Source organism: Pseudochaenichthys georgianus, chromosome 19 (assembly GCF_902827115.2).
Source record: "Pseudochaenichthys georgianus chromosome 19, fPseGeo1.2, whole genome shotgun sequence".
Taxonomy (NCBI): Eukaryota; Metazoa; Chordata; class Actinopteri; order Perciformes; family Channichthyidae; genus Pseudochaenichthys; species Pseudochaenichthys georgianus.
The window spans coordinates 23,570,089-23,588,048 of record NC_047521.1 but is presented as its reverse complement, the minus strand read 5'-3'; the positions used below and the strand labels follow the sequence as shown (position 1 = coordinate 23,588,048).

Genomic DNA, 17,960 nt, shown 5'->3' with positions numbered 1-17,960 from the left:
TGGGTTCACAGGTGACTTTGTTGTTATTGGTACTTCGAGCTGCGCATGCGCGCGATGGACATATCCAGTGCTAAAGCACCGCCTCTGGCGGTCATCCGGGACTCATAGAACCGTAGTTACAGCCGTAACTATCGTTATGCAGGGAGTGTGACGACCTCCCTCCACCACTAGGCGTTCCGTGATCTCTCTTTCTCCTTGTTTGCAGGTTCCAGTGCTGTGGGGTGATTGTGGGACTGACGAGCTGCACCTGGGGACAGCTGTTATAAGAACAGCTCATCGCGTTTCGGGAGGCCCCTCTCAATTCCTCTCGCACACTCCCCGTGTGAGCCTTCGCGTGCGGCTGTCTTTTTGGTGGTCCACTAATAAAGGATCGTTATACTGTCAGACCCTCGTCTCGCCTCCCAGCTTTTGTTGCAGCCCAAGAGCCGGGTGTAACATATGGGGGCTCAAGTTGGTTGAACCTGGTCAATTCGGAGCCAGTGTTTCAGGTGTGGTTCCTGTAAACATTTCGTGAGGAAGGTCCTCAGGACCGCACATAATCAATCGGGACACTGGGGGTCCGTAAAACATATAATTATATCTTTGCGTTTTTTTTTTTTACCTCTTTTAAAAGAGAGTTGTGTCTCAGTATATTAAATCGTGTCACACATGCCAAATGGCAGGTAAGCCCAATCAGAAGTGAAACCCGCTCCATCGTGTCCCATCGATGGTAAAGCCGTTTGGAGTATTTGAATCATCGAGTGTGTTTGATCCTTTACCCTCGTTCTAAAGCAGGTAGTAATTATTTGCTTACCGTGATGTGTCAAAGCACAAGGTATCCAGCTGCGTACCCGCTGCGTTCCATCACCACAAAGTCGTTAAAGCCCTGACCCATTTCATGTACATTTTTGGAATCCCAAAAGTTATTCAGAGCGATCAAGGTTCAAACTTCTCGTCACACCTTTTTGCGCAAGTGGTGAAGCAGTTGAAGGTCCAGCATAAACAATCTTCCGCATATCACGCACAGAGCCAAGGAGCGTTAGAGAGGTTCCATCAGACTCTGAAGTCTCTGTTACGGGGTTATTGTGTGGAGATGAATCAGGATTGGGAGGAAGGGCTGCCATGGCTTATGTTAGCTGCGAGAGAGGTTGTGCAGGAGAGTACAGGGTTTAGCACCAATGAACTTGTTTTTGGCCACTGAGTGCGTGGGCCGCTTGCGCTGCTGAACGATGCTGTCACGCCGTCAGAAACCCCTAGTAATCTTGTTGACTATGTAAACGGGTTCTGGCATCGGCTGTATTCAGCTGGGGAGATGGCCAGAGAGAAGTTGTCGCCTGCCCAGGGAAGATTAAGCGTCTGACCAAAAAACCGAGCAGCGCTCGTTAGTCCCTGGAGACCAGGTCCTGGCTTTGTCACCAATGGTTAATTCGTCCGTTTCAGGCAACATTTTCTGGGCCGTTTTACAGTGTATCTGTATCCAGGTATCTGACCAAAATGTTCTCCTGTCCACCGCCAAAGCGTAGAAAAGCCACTCAGCTCTGCCATATAAACCTGCTGAAGTCATACTATGCTAATGAGTCTAAACCTCTCTCAGCAGCAGTGGCAGTGGGGAGTCAGTTCTCCGGAGGGGAGGGATGGTGGGGTTACAGCGCCTGATTGAGAGCTTGTTGCGGGGAAAATTGAAGAACACTGAAACTTTGCGTAATCTGGAGTCACTGTTGGGTTATTTGTCGGCAGAAGGAAGGTCTGAGTTGACTGCTCTGATTCATAGTAATCTGTGTCTATTCAGTGATACCACCAAGCCAACACACATGATAGTGCATGATATAGATGTAGAGGGTGCGCATCCCATCCGCCAGCGTTTCTGTCGTGTGACTGAGGAAAAAACGTCAGGTAATGGACACAGAAATCAAGTACATGCTCGAAAATGGCATCGCCGGACCTTCTTGTTCAAGCTGGGCATCACCCTCTCTGCTTGTGGAGAAGTCTGATAAAAGTCCTAGGTTTTGCACAGATTATCAGAAGGTTAATGCTGTTACTAAACCCGATGCGTATCCACTTGCCTCATATGGAAGATTGTATTGATCAGGTTGGTTCTGCGCAGTTAGTAAGCACATTTTACCTTTGAAAAGGTTACTGGCAGGTTCCACTCTCCCCAAGGGCCAAGGGAAATCTCCGCCTTTATTCCACCCTCAGGGTTATATCCTATAATGTGATGAGTTTTGGTCTGCGTAATGAACAGGGTGGTGTCGGGGTTGGAAGGTTGTGCCGTGTACTTAGATGACATTGTGATCTATTGCAATACGTGGGAGGAACATTTGGCCCGTATTGAGAAACTGTCAGACCGGTTGAGTGAGGCGTGCCTGACAGTAAACTTGGCAAAGTGTGACTTTGCCAAGGCCACCGTCACTTACCTCTGCAAAGTTGTAGGGCAGGGGGACTTGTGTGTGCCGTCGAGGCCAAAGTGAGTGCGATAACTAAGTACCCAGTTCCCACCACCAAAAAAGAACGTCAGCGTTTCCTTGGTTTAGTTGGGTACTATCGCAGTTTTTTACTGCGGTAGCTCCCCTGACGGATTGGTGAAAGGTAAAGCCGTTATGTTTGGACAGACGTGTGCCAGCAGGCTTTTGGTAATCTTAAATCTGTTCTGTCTTCACCTCCTGTGCTTGCGCTCCTTGCATGGATCGATCTTTTCCAACTGCATGTGGATGCAAGTGATGTCGGGACAGGAGCTGTACTGTTCCAAGTTGATGGCAGTGGGGTGGATCGCCCCGTGAGTTTCTATAACTACTCGGTGATCGAAAAGGAAACCCTCGCGCTCATCTGGGCATTACAGCATTTTGACATGTATGTACGCTCTAGTGTTCTGCTGATTGTGTACACAGACCATAACCCCATCACTTTCTTGCACTCAGTTTCTTGCCCAAATCGCAGGTTGATGCGGTGGATGCTTTATCGACAGGCCTATTGTCTGGACATCTGCCACATTAAAGGTTCGGATAACGTGGTGGCCGATGCTTTGTCTAGAGCTCCGAGCTCTTAAAATGCTTCTTTGCGAGCCAGAGTTGATGAGATGGGTAGGAGGAAAGTACAGGAACTACAAACAGTCGGTACGGATCCGTTCAATGTTAATTTTACTGTTTTGAGGTACAGATAAAAGTAATGTCAAGTAGAAGAAAAAAAAGAAAAGAAAAATGTGTGGGGTAAATTGGGCTGTTTACTGTTGGTGGGTCCTGGTAGTTGACGGTGTTCTTAATGGAACTCCTTTCTTTATGGGTAGGAGTGTGACGACCCCTCCACACCACTAGGCGCTCCGTAGTCTCCTCTCACCTTGTTTCCAGTGCTGTGGGGTGATTGTGGACCTGACGAGCTGCACCTGGGCAGCTGTTATAAGACAGCCCATCGCATTTCGGGAGGCCCCTCGCGTCGCGTCGCGGCTGTCTTTTTGGTGTCCACTAATAAAGGATCGTACTTTCAGACCCCTCGTCTCGTTTGACGGTTATTACACCCCCCCCCCCCCATCACCAGCTCTCTGCTGCTTCGATCCTGCAAGGTTTCTAAACAACACACATTCCACCACCCACTCAATGTTGGTACTTTGAACCTTTGAGTGTTATTGCCAAAGGTTGTCTAATTCATCTAATACTGGTGATACAAACACTCAATGATGTTGGTTGTTTTTCTTTAATCTTGGGTCATTTATTCCGGCAAATTACTCAGACCTACTAATTGACCTAACAGAATGTATTGAGTCTATGTAAGTTTACTGCTTGGCTCAGATCCACCAACGTCAGCAAGAAGAACCAGGTTTAATTAACTGCTGTTTCAATTCAGACGACCCGCGAAATCTGTTTTAGCGATCCCGAAGGATTTTGATATCAGTAATGAGGTGTGGCCCTACCTAAGTGTGAGTGTGGCAGTGTGCAATCTTACCTTTGAAGCAGGAGAGGAGAGCGCAGATGTCTTTAAAGTTGTCCCAATCTAAAAGGGGGATCAGTTTATTTAAAAATTGGTCCACACTTATACAGGGTTTCTACCTTCTCTCGTGAACATGATAATCCTACAAAACATATCATGGTGTGGTCATGTTCTAATATGAAACCTCAATTCACAGTTTACATTTATTACACCAAATTGTAACTTCAACTGCTCAATTCAGTTGTGACATTTAAAATAGTCCGACAGAATTTAGAGGCATCTCCTCATAAATGACCGGTGGCAGGGTACTAAACTTTCAACACACATCAATTCATTCCGCATTCAACAAAGAAATTCACTCTGCATTCAACAAAGAAATGTAAGCGATATTTACCAAGTCTGAGAGAACCTTACCGAGGCAAAAACCCAGCTCTCCAGGGAGAGAGCTTACCGGAAGAGAGAGCATAACAGGGGAACCCCCCCCTCTCTCGAGTTAGCTCCCTCTCTGCCAGTGTCTTTATGCTCAAAAAACAGGACAGAAAAACCTAAAGACACCTCCTCCATACCCATATTTGTGGAAACAAATGTATTGGATGTACAGGACTGGACTTGTCCAGACATATTCTATGGCTATGGCATAAGACACACCTTCCCATGTTTGTGTAAAAAGGTCATGACCTCTAGTGTGCAGGACTGGAAAATATTATTCTCGGCTTTGGCACAAACACCTTTTTGGGGCCTCAGTCTTTCTCCAAAAGGTCAGGAGCCCCCCTCCCTTTGTACTGCTGTGAGGGAAGAGGGAAGAACCCGTCTCCCTCCCTTATCAGTGACACCCGTAAATCAATAGGCCTCAATCTCAATTTAACAACCACTTGGTTTTTGTTTATGCAGTAAATATATATAATATAATATAGAAAATCATAACATATGAAGCATTTTATTGTGGGTTATACAAGAATATAGTTGATTATATTTGATTATAACTAACTGTTCGTTTTAAACTATTCAACCTAATATGGAGACCTCAACACTAATGTACTGTAGGGTATTTTTTTGCAGAAAATGACCCATGAGATTGGCCACATGTTTGGGTTGAAAGCATTGCCAGTGGCTGAGCTGTGTGAATGCAGGGCCAGGGGCGGGATCTACCGGGGTGGCAACTGCCACCCTAAAAATAGCCTTGCCACCCCAGCTGCCACCCCAGTTGGCAGATTTGTTTTGAAATAAAAGTTGTGGCTCATTGGACATTTATCCCTAATGTCCGAGTACAAGTGAATGCAGCACAATACGCGAGTCTTGCAACCCCTCCCCGGGCCTGGCGCGAGCATGGAAAATATGATTGGCGGCGATTTCATTTGAACGGGACGGCGCAAACGAGAAGCATTCGGACCCAAGTAACACGGAAGGAATGAGGTATTTGCGGTCTATAATGACAGAGAAGAGACTGTCAAGTGTCAAGTTTGGCTGTACTCAGCATTGAATCAAAACGCACTAAAGCTTTGGATCTTAATACGTTTGTAGCGTTCAGCAAAAAGGCGTTTTGCTGATCGCCATGGTAATCGCCGCATTCAGCTGTAATAGGCATGCCAACTTGATGCTCTGCTCACGGATGAGCATAAAAAAACTGTTAAGATGATGACCTTACGTGTATATATATTTTTTTCTTTGTGGGGGTCTGCCCCCACAAAACAGTTTTAAGTTCTGAGAAAGTCAAGGAATACGGTGTGTAAAACTACACTGCCCAGCCAAAAAACAAGTAACACCACTTTGATTTAACTAGGCCAGTAGGTAAGGACCTTCCACTGGATCATAACTGCAGCGATGTATATGTTTTAGCTGAATACACGTTGTTTAACCCTAACTGATGCAGTTAGTCACTTCTTTAATGTTTGTTCTTTCTGATGTAAAGTCAAGGTTGTAACTGTTTGCAGTAAAGTCATGGGGCGCTGAACTGTTCCTTTGATTCTTATGAATTTTGATATATGATAATAATTTGTCTTTCAAATTTGAAGGAGGGTGAGCGAGCATCTTGAGGAGCATTCATCATTATCTCCTCCAAAAAATATAGTTTATTCAATAATGAATTAATATGTGAATCTTAACAGTGATTGACAGCTGATAGGAATCATATGATTGTTAACATTATCATATTCATTCAGACAAACATCGATGAGACAGTTTATTAATGTACTTATTGCAGCAGTCTGCATACATTTGGTACCCCTGCTGGTCTAAGAGTGAAACAAACTCATTCAGTTATTGTTCAGTTAAAATTCATTAAATGATGTCTGCCACCTCATATATTTCTATTTAAGGCTTTACTGATGTGCCACAATAATGTCACCTAATGTTATTGAGTTAAAATATCAATATTGTGGCTTTCCAAGTTAACATTGATTGATATGACTGCGATTAAATCAGCATATAGCCTACTTCTGCCAGGGGATGCCACCCCTCAAAATCTCCTGCCACCCTCTTGCCCACCCCATGAATATGTTTCTAGATCCGCCCCTGTGCAGGGCTCCAACCACCTGGAGGAGTCTGACCGCCGCCCGCTGGACTTCTGTCCCGTCTGCCTTCGCAAGCTACAGGTCGCCATCGGATTCAAAATAGCTGACCGATACAAGGTACAAAGAAAACAAACATATTTTCTGCTACATGCCGATTTGTACTAGCTTATATTGTATATTTGTATGTTTTAATTGTGTGTTGTGTGTCCCGCATGTACCCTTTTCTGTACTTCTGTTAAACCAAGGACAAATGTCCACTGAAGTGAAGCCAATCATATCAAAATAATTTGAATCTTTTGACATTTTAAATTCCCTTTTTCAGATGTTTCTCTCTGGTGTTATTGTGATCACTGCATAACAAAACCTCATATTTCACAATTAACCTTATTTACCTTTTGTTCTTTTTGTACTCTCTTTTAGTGATTGTTTATCTGTGTTCAACAGGCCTTAGTGCACCGGAGGAGTCCTCCACCTGTCAGTCTCTGCTCCACTTTCCCAAACCAACAGAAGCCTCTCAGACCTCCAGACTGTGGCTGCACAGGTGCCTGGACATACTGCGGGAGTAAGAAGCTGAACTATAGTACTTGTATATATAATATGCAACACCCCCCACTTATCCTTGTATACACATGTGCTTAATATTTCTGCTGTTACAAAAGTCTTTATTTTGTTTATGACTGTTGCACCTTATTTGAGGATGAGCACAGGGCCCACGAGAGAATGTATCAGGTAGTTTTATTGATTGTAAAATAATTAAATGGCACTTCAGTTTCCAGGCTGAATGAAATGCTGAGTTTAGGTTAATATGTTTATAATTGGCATATGTCTTGGACATTATATACTTATTTTTAAATATATACGTTTATCAAAATCATCATTTCCAGTGAATTATGTGACAGACACAACAGAGGTTGCAATGAGTTGCTTATGATCTGGACCGCTAAGCTTTTAAGAGGTTTGCTTTGTGCATTTTAAGATAAAAAAAAAAACCTTAAACATATTTCATTTGTTGAAATCAGTCTTTGCTTTATTGTGATTAATTGAACACATTTTCATTACAAAAATAGATTTGAATCATACATCTTGTACATTCACAAATCAGTACATTGGCTGCTTGATGACAATCTGATTACAAATAAAAATCACATCTACTGAGCTTCATGTTACTTCTGACTATAACCCTAGTTACAGTATTAGTGCAATTTACTATTCTCAGCGTCACAGTTTTTCTGGTCATTATTGTAATATTGATTGTAGTATAGTTCAAGTTTCAGTTTAACTTCAAGAATATAAAAAAATGAGGAACGTCCATTAACACTGCATCGCTTGTGTTCCATTGTAAATCACATCCATACTCTTCAGCCAAATCTCACATCCGTCGTTTGTAAAGCAAGACTTCATTTAAGAGGCCATATTACGCTCATCTACAGGTTCATATTAGTATTCGGTGTCCCTACTGGGACATGTCTCCATGCTTTAATGTTCAAAAAGCTCTTTATTTTCCTCATATTGCCTATGCTGCAGCACCTTTTTTCCCCCTCTGTCTGAAACCAGAGCCCAGTCTGCTCTGATTGGTTAGCTGGCCGGCTCTGTTGTGATTGGTCAAACGCTTAGAGATGTCCCGCCCCTTAGCCTATCGCATACAATGTGTTGAAGCGCTAGCCAAAAGAAGCCCAAGTGTTTCATAGTGAGTTAAAACACCTATATAACACACAACAGGAAAGAGGAAACCCAAAATAGCATAATGGGGCCCCTACAAAACCGTTACTTAAAGCTAATAAAGCATAGAATAGATCATTAAAAAACACTGTTTGGTACATGCGTATGGTACAACTAGGGCTGGGCTCATATCATGTTGTGACTGGTGTTGTCTGTGACTGGTTTTTAAAGGCTGCATTACAGTAAAGTGTTGTCATACACTGAACTAACCAGACTATTATTTGCTTTCACCCGCAAAAAATCCACATTGAATATAAAATTCTCACTGTGTATATTTCGTTGAAGCATCAATGCTCAAACCTACAATATCCAGGTAGTCGGTCCAGAATATTGTGATATTTGTTTATTTCATATCGCCCAGCCCTAGGTACAATTGATTTGTATTGTGATGTAAAAGTTAGCAGATCATAAACACTTTTGGTATTCTATTAATTGTAGTAATTTCAAGTCAGCTAGCTACTGTCTTTTTTGCATTTCACCCTCATATGGCTTGATCGCTTTAATAAACTTTATCAGCTTAAGCGAAACGTATAACCTCCTGAACATCTCTTGTGGCCTCCGTCGCTTCAGAGGAATCCTGAGCACTGTTGGGTCTTTTGTCTGAATTGTTCACTGCGCTTGTTTCTTCTGAGTCCTCTTTGCGTTCATGTACGTCTTCGGGGCGTTTTGAGACCTTCCTTTGACAGAGATATCCTTTCTTAGCAGGTGAAACCAGACCCAGGAACACGGCACTGATTCCCAACCCGGCCGCACAGGAGTAGAAGGCGGAGCCGTAGTTCTGAGTCAAATCCACCAGCAAACCTGGGGATGGAGGAGAAATCAAAGAAGCATTAAGAAGGGCACTCCAACAAATAACTTATTTGGAGTACAACGTTAATATAAAGTCTTCTGGGACTGAAAACATTATCTCAGTTTGGGATTGAATACAATACTTTTTTGAATGTAAAGCCTGCATTATAAAATCTACTGAACCAATTTGACTTTTATTTTTGTTAGTCTTTCTTTCCTAAATCTCTAAACTTTATTTAAGTACTAAACATTTATGTTAGCCCGTCAAGCAAAAAGGTATACCCTAAGCTTTAAAATAAATGATTAATCTTTAAACATTTGTCGTTCGACAGATAAATACTCTATAAATATAAACTATTTTGATAATGATTTAACAATGACCTAATTTTAAAAAGAGATTACTTACTTTTCTCTCTTTTTTATTATATTAACTTAAAAGGTGGGGTATCTGCCACTTCCTTTCAGAGCCCCTCCTCCAACACACACGAACGCGCACATGACCAATGAGGGCACGAGATAAGTTTGTGCACAGATGGAAGGCTGACAGGCAGGTAGGCCATCCAGTTACTTTAGCCGGGCCGGCTAAAATGATTGGTCGTGCTTTTTACAGCACTACGGCTTCCACAGATGAAATTTTTTTATGTATTTATTGTCAAAGCATTTAATATATTCATTGCTATCGGGATGTTAAGAGCATTCCATGGAATATAACAAAAAGTGTTTCTGAAATCAATTACATACCCCACCTTTAATACCTGTGGGTTTTGGACAGGTAAAACAAGACATTTAAAGAAATAATTTGATCAATTGTTTTCGTTGCTGCTGTAGATACATCTTATATCCCTGGTTATAATGTCAGTGTGGGATTAAATCATATTAATCATATTGCTGGATATCCAAACTAGACCTCAAAACAGCATTTATGCATTTCCTGTTGCTTTGTCATCGATTGCTTTACACTCCATCGTTCATCTTTGATTGACTGTATGTCCAAAAGCATACAGTCAATAAAACATATACACCATCACATCCATGTGTGTTAAAAAGCTGCAGTAAAATGAAACCATAGCCAGTACTCAGAATAAACTCTTACCTCCAAGTGGGGGTCCAGAGAGCCCAGCAAAGCTCTGTATGAACACGTAGACCCCGGCAGCCGAAGACATCCTCTCTATTCCCACCACATCGTCCTCAGCCAGCATCGGGATGTGTGTGCAGGCTACCGTTCCCATAAAGAACCCGTAGAAAGCGCAGCAGACCGCCAGGCCGTTGAACTCCGTCACCAGAGTGAATCCCACCAGATCCACGGTCATGGTGATCACACACACCAGCAGCACGAGCAGCTTCCTTTTCCTGAACCTTTCTCGTGACAGAATCCACCCGATGGAGAACCGCCCGAATATCTCTGTCACGGCCATGATGGAGAGCATGTACGTGGCGTGACTCCGCTCCACGCCTCGACTCACGCTCAGATCGATGATATATAAAGGGGGCGCGAAGAAACCCAGCGTGGCAAAGAGTCCGAACATAGAGTAGAGAATGAAGCTGCACTCTCTGAGGATGGAGAAATCTATCAGCTTTGCTTTCGTTGTGGACGTTTTTCCATCACCTGATTTCATTTCCTCCGCTTGCATGATTTGTTTCTCTGCATCTTCGCTCTGTTTCTCCACAGATTCAAATTGACTAGTCTTTGCTTTACCGTTTTCCGCAGATTTCTTGGCTTCTTTGTGCAGTAAAGTCTTCTCATCTTGGCTGCTGTCGTACGTTTCCTTTACGGACTGGACTGCAGAGTTTCCTGTGTTCACAGAGGTTTGGCTGAGCTCATTGTCCGCACTGTGGGAGGTATTCTGTGCATTTGAGGTAGTTGAGTCCCGTGGGTTTATATCCTCTACATTCACCGGTGAACCGAGGGCTTCCAGCTCCTTTGGGGACGATCCTTCAGCTTCTCTCTCACAGGTCACTTTGGGTTTGATGACGATTGGCCGAAGCAGGGCTCCACAGATGATGATGGTGCTCTGCAGAGCTCCTATCACTAACATGGTGTGTCTCCAGCCGATACGGTCCCTCAACGCAGAAAAGGCTGAGGAAGAGGAGGCATTTAGTGATTGGTGCACTTAATTGTAAATATAACAGTTCTGTTCTACATTTAAAAGGTAAAAGAAAGTGTATTTGTAGGATAAAACCATGAGATTATCTCAATTTAAAAGGTGTCCTTAACAAAAAACTACAGATGATAGAGTACAGCATAAAAAACAACAACACACACACAGAAAGCAAAGACATTTCTCTCAACAAGTCAATACAAAAAACTATTTGTTGGCAGTATCTGTGGCTCTTTGCCAATTGTTCCCACCAAAGGTGTGAATCTTTTTTTAAAACGAGAAGAAAATGTAAAATTGTATTTAACAAATAGGTGTAACAATTGCCTATAACAGCTGAGCCCTTTGGTGTGTATCAAAGATTACACACAAAAGAATACATAATTGATTTTAGGGACGATTTTTAGCCACAGTTTGAATATAGTTTGAAATAAGCTGCAGAGCTCAGGCATGTTGAGGAGAAACATGTCAGTGGCTACTGATGTGTTTCTAATAGATTGTCTTACAACAACTGTACTAATAGCAAAACATGGTGAAAACCGTCTGAAACTCCATGACATTTATGAGAGGGACTGCTCGAAAGTAGGATATTTGGGATATCCGTCGTAGCCAGGGTTTACGATCAGTTTTTGGGTGATTTGTACTGAGGAACAAGTATCACATCACAGACGGGTGAAAAATAGTGTTTTGGTAACACGGGGTGTTCAGGTAACACTTAAAGACTTTGTTATGGAACGCAAAGCAGAGTAGGGGGCTAGTACACCCTCCTGAGGTCCGATTGTGGATGTCATGCGAGCATAACATGGTGAAAACAATCTAAATTAACAATCGGGACGGAAATGTTCGGATTTCCAAAGGGAGGTTCTGTGAATAAATTAAAAATCAAGAACCGAAATAATTGAACTATTCATATCTTAGACTGCACTGTAACTTTTATCTTTTAATGTTTATTTTTATTAGCTTTTCTTTTTAATGACTGATTTTAAATGCCATTTTCATTTTTTGTTTTTCTTTTAATGTTTCTTTTATTATCTTTTATTGTTTTTAAATGCCTTTGTCTGAATGTCTTTCATTTTTGTAAAGCACCTTGAATTGCCTGGTGCTGAAAGGTGCTATATAAATAAACTTGCCTTGCCTTGCCTTGCCTAATACTTGTTGTAAGGTTTTTACTTTTCTTAGTAAATACTGAAGACATTTCTTAGTCTTCCTTGAGTTTACTGTCCCTAAATGAGTTGCACAAGCTGACCTGGTGCGAGGGCGAACATAGACAGCGACTCTCCGGTGGAAGCTACAGCTGTGACCAGAGACCGCCGCCGCGTAAAATACTGTGAGAGGATGGTCACTGTGGGGAGGAATGTCAGACTGTAGCCCAGTCCTGGAAAGTGAAAATAATGCAAGTTTATTAAATGGTTATTGATACAGACACAATTCTACAAAACCTATTCAAAGACTCAAATAATGACGTGATGATATAGGGTAGAAGAAAGCATTTCATTACCTGCTACCAATCCATATGTGATGTATATTTGATTGATGGAGCTGGTAAAGCTGGTTGCGATGGTTCCGGTGGCGATAAGTAAACCTCCGATCATAACAACAGGCTGGAACCCACAGCGGCTCGTCAACACGCAGGAAAGAGGACCTGAGGAGAACATACGTTGTTAACTGAGGGACTATAACACAGTCATTCTCACAACTTATTTCAATGCATAGGCTGTGTTTTACTTCCTATAACTTCATCAGCTGGGCTCACCATTGAAGGTCATGACAAAAATGCAGATGGAAATAATCCAGGAGACTCGACTGTTGGTCTCGCCGAACTCCTCCATGATGTCCTGGAGGAAGATGCCGAAGATCTTGATGGTGCCGTAGGTGAAAGCCTCCACCACGAAGAAGGCGATGGCCACCATCCACCCCCAGCCTCCATCTGGGGCTTCGGGGTACACATTGGGCCCCAGGAATCGCCACCTCTTGACTCCACTAAGTGCCATGCCCTGGGAAGAGAAATGGGAGACTGGCAATAATTCTATTTTTATCATTCTGTCACCAGGGGCGGTTCTAGGGGAGAGGGGAGGGGGGGCAGTGCCCCCCCTAACACTGACCTCTGATCCCCTTGTGGCCCCCCTAACAATGAAAAGTTTTTTTTTTTTTTAAATGTATATTTTCTGGTACTCGGTTTGCCAAAAAACGCAGGATTTTGTTGCTGTAATGTGAGATTGTGCAGATACCCTTATGTAGAGTAGAGATGTAACTGTTCATTGCCTTTATTTTTACATAAATATGGTGTTAGTGCAAACATTGCACTATAACTTAAGCTGAAGCTAACAGTAATAACTATAAAATCTATCTGAAATAAATAAGTGTACTGAAACAAATACCAATAACTGTATTGCATAGTTTTCTTATGCGCAATTACTTCATACTGTCTAGTTCTCTTTTTCGTCCTGCATTTATTGTGCCCCCCTCAGAAAATAACTGGCCCCCCAGTGGCCCCCCCAGTCAAATTCCCTCCTGTTTGATTACCTCGTGCCTTTGCCTTCCCTCCCCAGCTATGTCTTGTCTTTGTGATCTTGTATGTTCTTGTGTTCTTTGTCAGATCGGCATCTTTGTTCCTGTCCAGGCCTGATGTTTGGTGTATTTCGTCTCTGTCTGATTCCCAGTATTCCTGTTTCGTCCCCTTGTTTTTGTGTTAAACTGTTTTCAGCTTTTTTTAATAGCTAGATTTTTGGTTATCAATTCCTCACTCCCTCTTACAGTGCGTTTGGGTCCAACCTCCAGTCCAGACCCTGACAGTATCGTCATGTTTGATTGCTAAAATTGTAACTTGCTTTGGATAAAAGCATCAGCTAAATGTAACGTAATGAAAAAGATTATCACTGTTTATCCCAAATATATGTATTCAATACCACTGCAGTCTGTGTTCCTCTTCACATCGAATATGACACTGCTCATAGTCTCCAGTTACAGAAATGAGCTGATGAATGGCAGTAAATACGATGCTAATTCTGATCTATGAACTATGGCAGCTTACCTTTTACACAAAGTGGTTCTATGCATCTGAACCAGACTATAGTACAAACACGGGCAGGGCTGTGGTGCATCATCTTTTTTTCACAAGGCTGGGCCTGATCAATGATTAATGCAAAAGCACTTCGGTTGTTATCAATAATACAGTTTTAGACCTATTTAAAAAATACCTTTTGACCCTGGGTAAAACATGATAATATTGTGTGCCCTATGGTAGTAAAATATAGCATAACCTTGTTTGAATTTTATCTCCATTTTTCTTTACACTGTATCAAATAAGCTGGATGACTCAAACTCTCTACTTTTCTGATTTTACTTTTACTTCTTACTTTTGTACAACTGATGTTTCTTCACTGTATACTCAAAACTTTAATTCAGTGGGTGTATTTACTTTTTCAAGGTGCTGGAGTATAATCAAAGACTGGTCATCAACAAAGATTCAAGATTCAAAGGTGTTATTGTCATATGCACAAAGCTACAGGGTAGAAATGGCAATGACATTCTTAGATAAGATAGGTGTTTATATAGTTTGGAATAATACTGTGAATTATTTATAAAAGTCAATTAATTGAAGCATTACTTTTTATCTGTGTATCCGAAACTAAAATAATTTCAAAAGTTCTTCCACAAATCTTATTATATAGCCTACAATCAAATATACTTTTAAATCTTATCCAAGTAGTAATACAAAAAAAAATTGTTCTACATATCAATTTCATAACGCTAAACAAAAATTCACTTTGTTGAATATCAAAAATATGTTATTGTACAAATTATTTAAAAACACACCGTTGATTTGACTGTTAAACAAATTATTTTCTAAAGATGATGTATTATCTTGACGTTTTTGGAGGGTGGAGGGGGGGGGGGGGGGGGGGGTAGTATTGACTTTATGTCCCCGGCATGTGTTCCCTTCTTGCATCTGACGCAACGCCCTGAGTCTGCTCATGTGCTCCGAGGACAACGTGACTTTAAAAGCCGCAAACACACTGTGTAAGTACTGAAATCTCGCCGGTTTGAGGCTTATAATTAATTAAATATACAGTTAATTTCACTCAATCAAACATATAATGAAATAATTTGTGTTTTAGCCGGTCTCACCTGTGTGTTGCTAGTCTCTTCCTTCCTTTGTAATCCGCGACGTGTCCCAATTAAATGACCAACTGAACTTTCTTACTCATATTTCACATGCTTTTGTCCGCATACACGCGCACCAACACGCTGTGATACACTCTCATGAAGTGAACACACTCCCTGTGTGAGACCGGCACGGGCGGGTGTAAGTTGGGTTAAAGAGATCTGGTTTAAACCAGTTCTCCACACACATCTCTGCAGATCCTCTCCTAGTTTTAACGGTAGAGGGCAGAGTTGTTTGGTTTGGGTTCATGTTCGACTGTGTTTTGCGCAACACACTCCACAACCTTCCCTCAACCTTTCAACAACTGTGGCGACACTGTTTGACTGATGAGAATACTACACTAATAGCTCCTTTATGAACTCCTTGATTACATCCTTTAATTTTTAATCTAGTTGTTCTCAACCATAAATGCTCATATATTGTCTGTCATTGGAAGAGTGGTAAGGAATATGCTGTGTCTGTAACTGAAAAAAAACATTTGGCTGAAAAGTGATTTTTCTTAGCATCAGTGTTGAAAAGTACAAGTTCAAATTCAATTCACAAGTCATAAAATGAAAATAACTAGTACAGGGACAGAATTGTGCAAACAATTGCAAAAATAAGTAAACTATTTAAAAGAAGAGAGATAAGATAAAACCCTCTGATTGCAACACTATCTGAAAATAATCTTTGACTGTCTCCTCTATAATTTAGTTTAGTTGATAGTGTTGTGGACAGTCTCCATTGACGAACTGTCACAAAAACAGTAAATGGAGCAGCTTTAGCCGACATGGCTAATTTCCAGCTGTTGTCTCTGGCTAGATGGTAAGAGACACCCTTAAAAATCACAATATATCAACAGCATTAGTTATAATAAATAAATAAAAAGGATGAAAGACAAGTAGATACGGGCGAAAGGATAAGAGAGGATAAAAGAGAACAATAAACAACACACGTTACTACATACAGTACATGTCACATATAGCACATCACAATCACATAACAGAAACGAGGGGGAACATCCATAATCACAACATGTAACACTCACGCCATACGCACAGACTAGTGTGTGCAGGTGTAGTTCTCAGTGAACCATGCTTTTAAGTGAGCTGTGAAGGTGGTATGTGTATGTATGTCTTTGATTTGAGTGGGTAGAGAGTTCCAGTTTTGTATTGCTGTGACCGAGAATGATGACTGACCAAAAGTACTCTTCCTGAATGGGACTGATAGGTCGCCACGTGTGGTCAGTCTGGTGTTGTTACGTTGAGGAACCAATGAGTTAAGAGCTGGAGGGGCTGTATTGTGCAGAATGATGTACACCAGAACGATGTTCCTATACTTTATTAAATCTTCCCAACTCAGGATGTTATGCTTGTTGAGGATGGTACAGTGATGGGAGCTGTTAGGTTTCTGGTCCAGTACTTTGAGGGTTTGTTTGTACAGGGGTGCTAGTGGCTTCAGTGTGGAGCTGTTAGTTTGCCCCCAGCGTGTGAGACAGTATGTTAGATGTGACATGATCATGGCATTCATGTATAATTTGGCAGAATTCAATGTCATTGTGTTTCTTATGTATTTAACATTTGCTAGGCTAAACTTTACTCTTTGGGTCACTTTTTTGACTTGTGTTTTGAATGTTGAATTAGAGTCAATAATGATTCCAAGGTACTTAACCTGAGGCACAATATCAATATGCTCACCTGGCTGAGATGCTTATATTTGACACAATGTTGCATTTTCTTTTTGTGAAAAACATTCCTACTGTTTTGTTTACATTAAGCTGAAGACAGGAGCGGTGTAGCCAGCTAGTGATCAGCACTAAAGCTGAGGTCAGTTTATCAGATTTACAGATGGCAGGTCATTCATATATAGCGTAAAAAGAAGTGGACCAAGTATTGAACCTTGTGGTACTCCGGTGCTTAAGTCTAGAGCTGGAGAGAGTCGATTATTGACGGTAACATGCTGACACCTACCAGTTAGGTATGATTGAATCCAACTGAGTGTTAATGGAGAGCAGTTAAAAGCCGACAGTTTGGACAGAAGGACCTTATGGTTGACTGTATCAAAGGCTTTGCGTAGATCCAGGAATACTGCACCAACAACACCTCCTTTGCAACCATTGCTTTGACCTTTTCTATAAAAAAGCAGTTGGCTGTTTCGGTTGAATAATTTGCCCTGAAGCCAAACTGCATGGGATGAAGTTGAAATGGACTGTTGTTTAAGAAGGAGACAAGCTGTTCTGACACCCACTTCTCAGCCACCTTGGATACTACAGGTAGATGCTAATTGGGCGGTAGTTGTTGATAGACAGATGGTCACCTGACTTGAAAATGGGGGTTACAATTGCAGTCTTCCATGCACTTGGGAATGTCCCATGTAATCAGATGAATTGATGATTTGGGTAAGAGGGCAGAGATAATCTTTCAGTGATTTAAGCATTGTAGAATCCATAGTGTATGTGTCCTTAGCTGTCGAAGTTTTAAGAGAATTAATAATTGCTTTGGTTTTTAATTCCGATATGGGTTGAATGCAAAAGGACATCTTACTTTCGTCGACTTTGATAATATGTTCTGCTCTCAAGGGAAAGTTCTATGAAATCTCATCTACAGAGTTGTTCTGGGTCTTGCACTAGGTTACTTACCATTCTCTTTTAGTTCTAGCTGCTTTTTTGGCCTGTGCTTGATTCCCAGTAAGGTTTTAATCTGTTCCCAAATTATTTTAGTGTTACCTTTTGCCTCATTAATTATTGTTATGAAGAAGTTGGCTTTGGCCTTTCTGATTGTTTGAGTTACTTTGTCACGTAATGAA

General features: G+C 41.6%; 3 protein-coding genes across 3 annotated transcripts in view; 2 read left to right on the top strand and 1 right to left on the bottom strand.

Annotated features, from left to right (window-relative positions):
- LOC117464611 (archaemetzincin-2) overlaps positions 1-8,443 on the top strand; it is an 11,211-nt gene extending 2,768 nt beyond the window's left edge. Inside the window, 9 exon segments of the mRNA XM_071206741.1 lie at positions 206-259; positions 2,222-2,405; positions 3,321-3,491; positions 3,494-3,532; positions 4,957-4,992; positions 4,994-5,021; positions 6,412-6,524; positions 6,852-6,948; positions 8,412-8,443. Of these exon segments, the coding sequence (XP_071062842.1) occupies positions 206-259; positions 2,222-2,405; positions 3,321-3,491; positions 3,494-3,532; positions 4,957-4,992; positions 4,994-5,021; positions 6,412-6,524; positions 6,852-6,948; positions 8,412-8,443 (754 nt within the window).
- On the bottom strand, positions 7,408-15,316 carry LOC117465030 (monocarboxylate transporter 7-like). The gene is made up of 6 exons (XM_034107869.2): positions 15,140-15,316; positions 12,765-13,005; positions 12,510-12,653; positions 12,258-12,386; positions 10,009-10,992; positions 7,408-8,927 (listed from the first exon to the last, which is right to left on the bottom strand). Exons 2-6 carry the CDS (start codon positions 13,000-13,002, stop codon positions 8,644-8,646), a joined length of 1,779 nt encoding a protein of 592 aa, XP_033963760.1. The 5' UTR covers positions 13,003-13,005; positions 15,140-15,316; the 3' UTR covers positions 7,408-8,643.
- arsg (arylsulfatase G) overlaps positions 14,968-17,960 on the top strand; it is a 27,084-nt gene continuing 24,091 nt past the window's right edge. Inside the window, exon 1 of the mRNA XM_034107870.2 lies at positions 14,968-15,031. The gene's annotated coding sequence lies outside the window, so the exon portion shown is untranslated. The remainder of the gene's footprint in view (positions 15,032-17,960) is intronic.

What these genes read in the sequence shown, in the direction of transcription:
- LOC117465030 (XM_034107869.2), bottom strand. Translation starts at nt 13,002, where the DNA reads ATGGCACTTAGTGGAGTCAAGAGGTGGCGATTCCTGGGGCCCAATGTG. An exon ending in TTTTGTCATGACCTTCAATG is followed by an intron (nt 12,654 to 12,764) that starts GTGAGCCCAGCT and finishes TGTTCTCCTCAG; the next exon opens with GTCCTCTTTCCTGCGTGTTG. An exon ending in TATGTTCGCCCTCGCACCAG is followed by an intron (nt 10,993 to 12,257) that starts GTCAGCTTGTGC and finishes CCTCTTCCTCAG; the next exon opens with CCTTTTCTGCGTTGAGGGAC.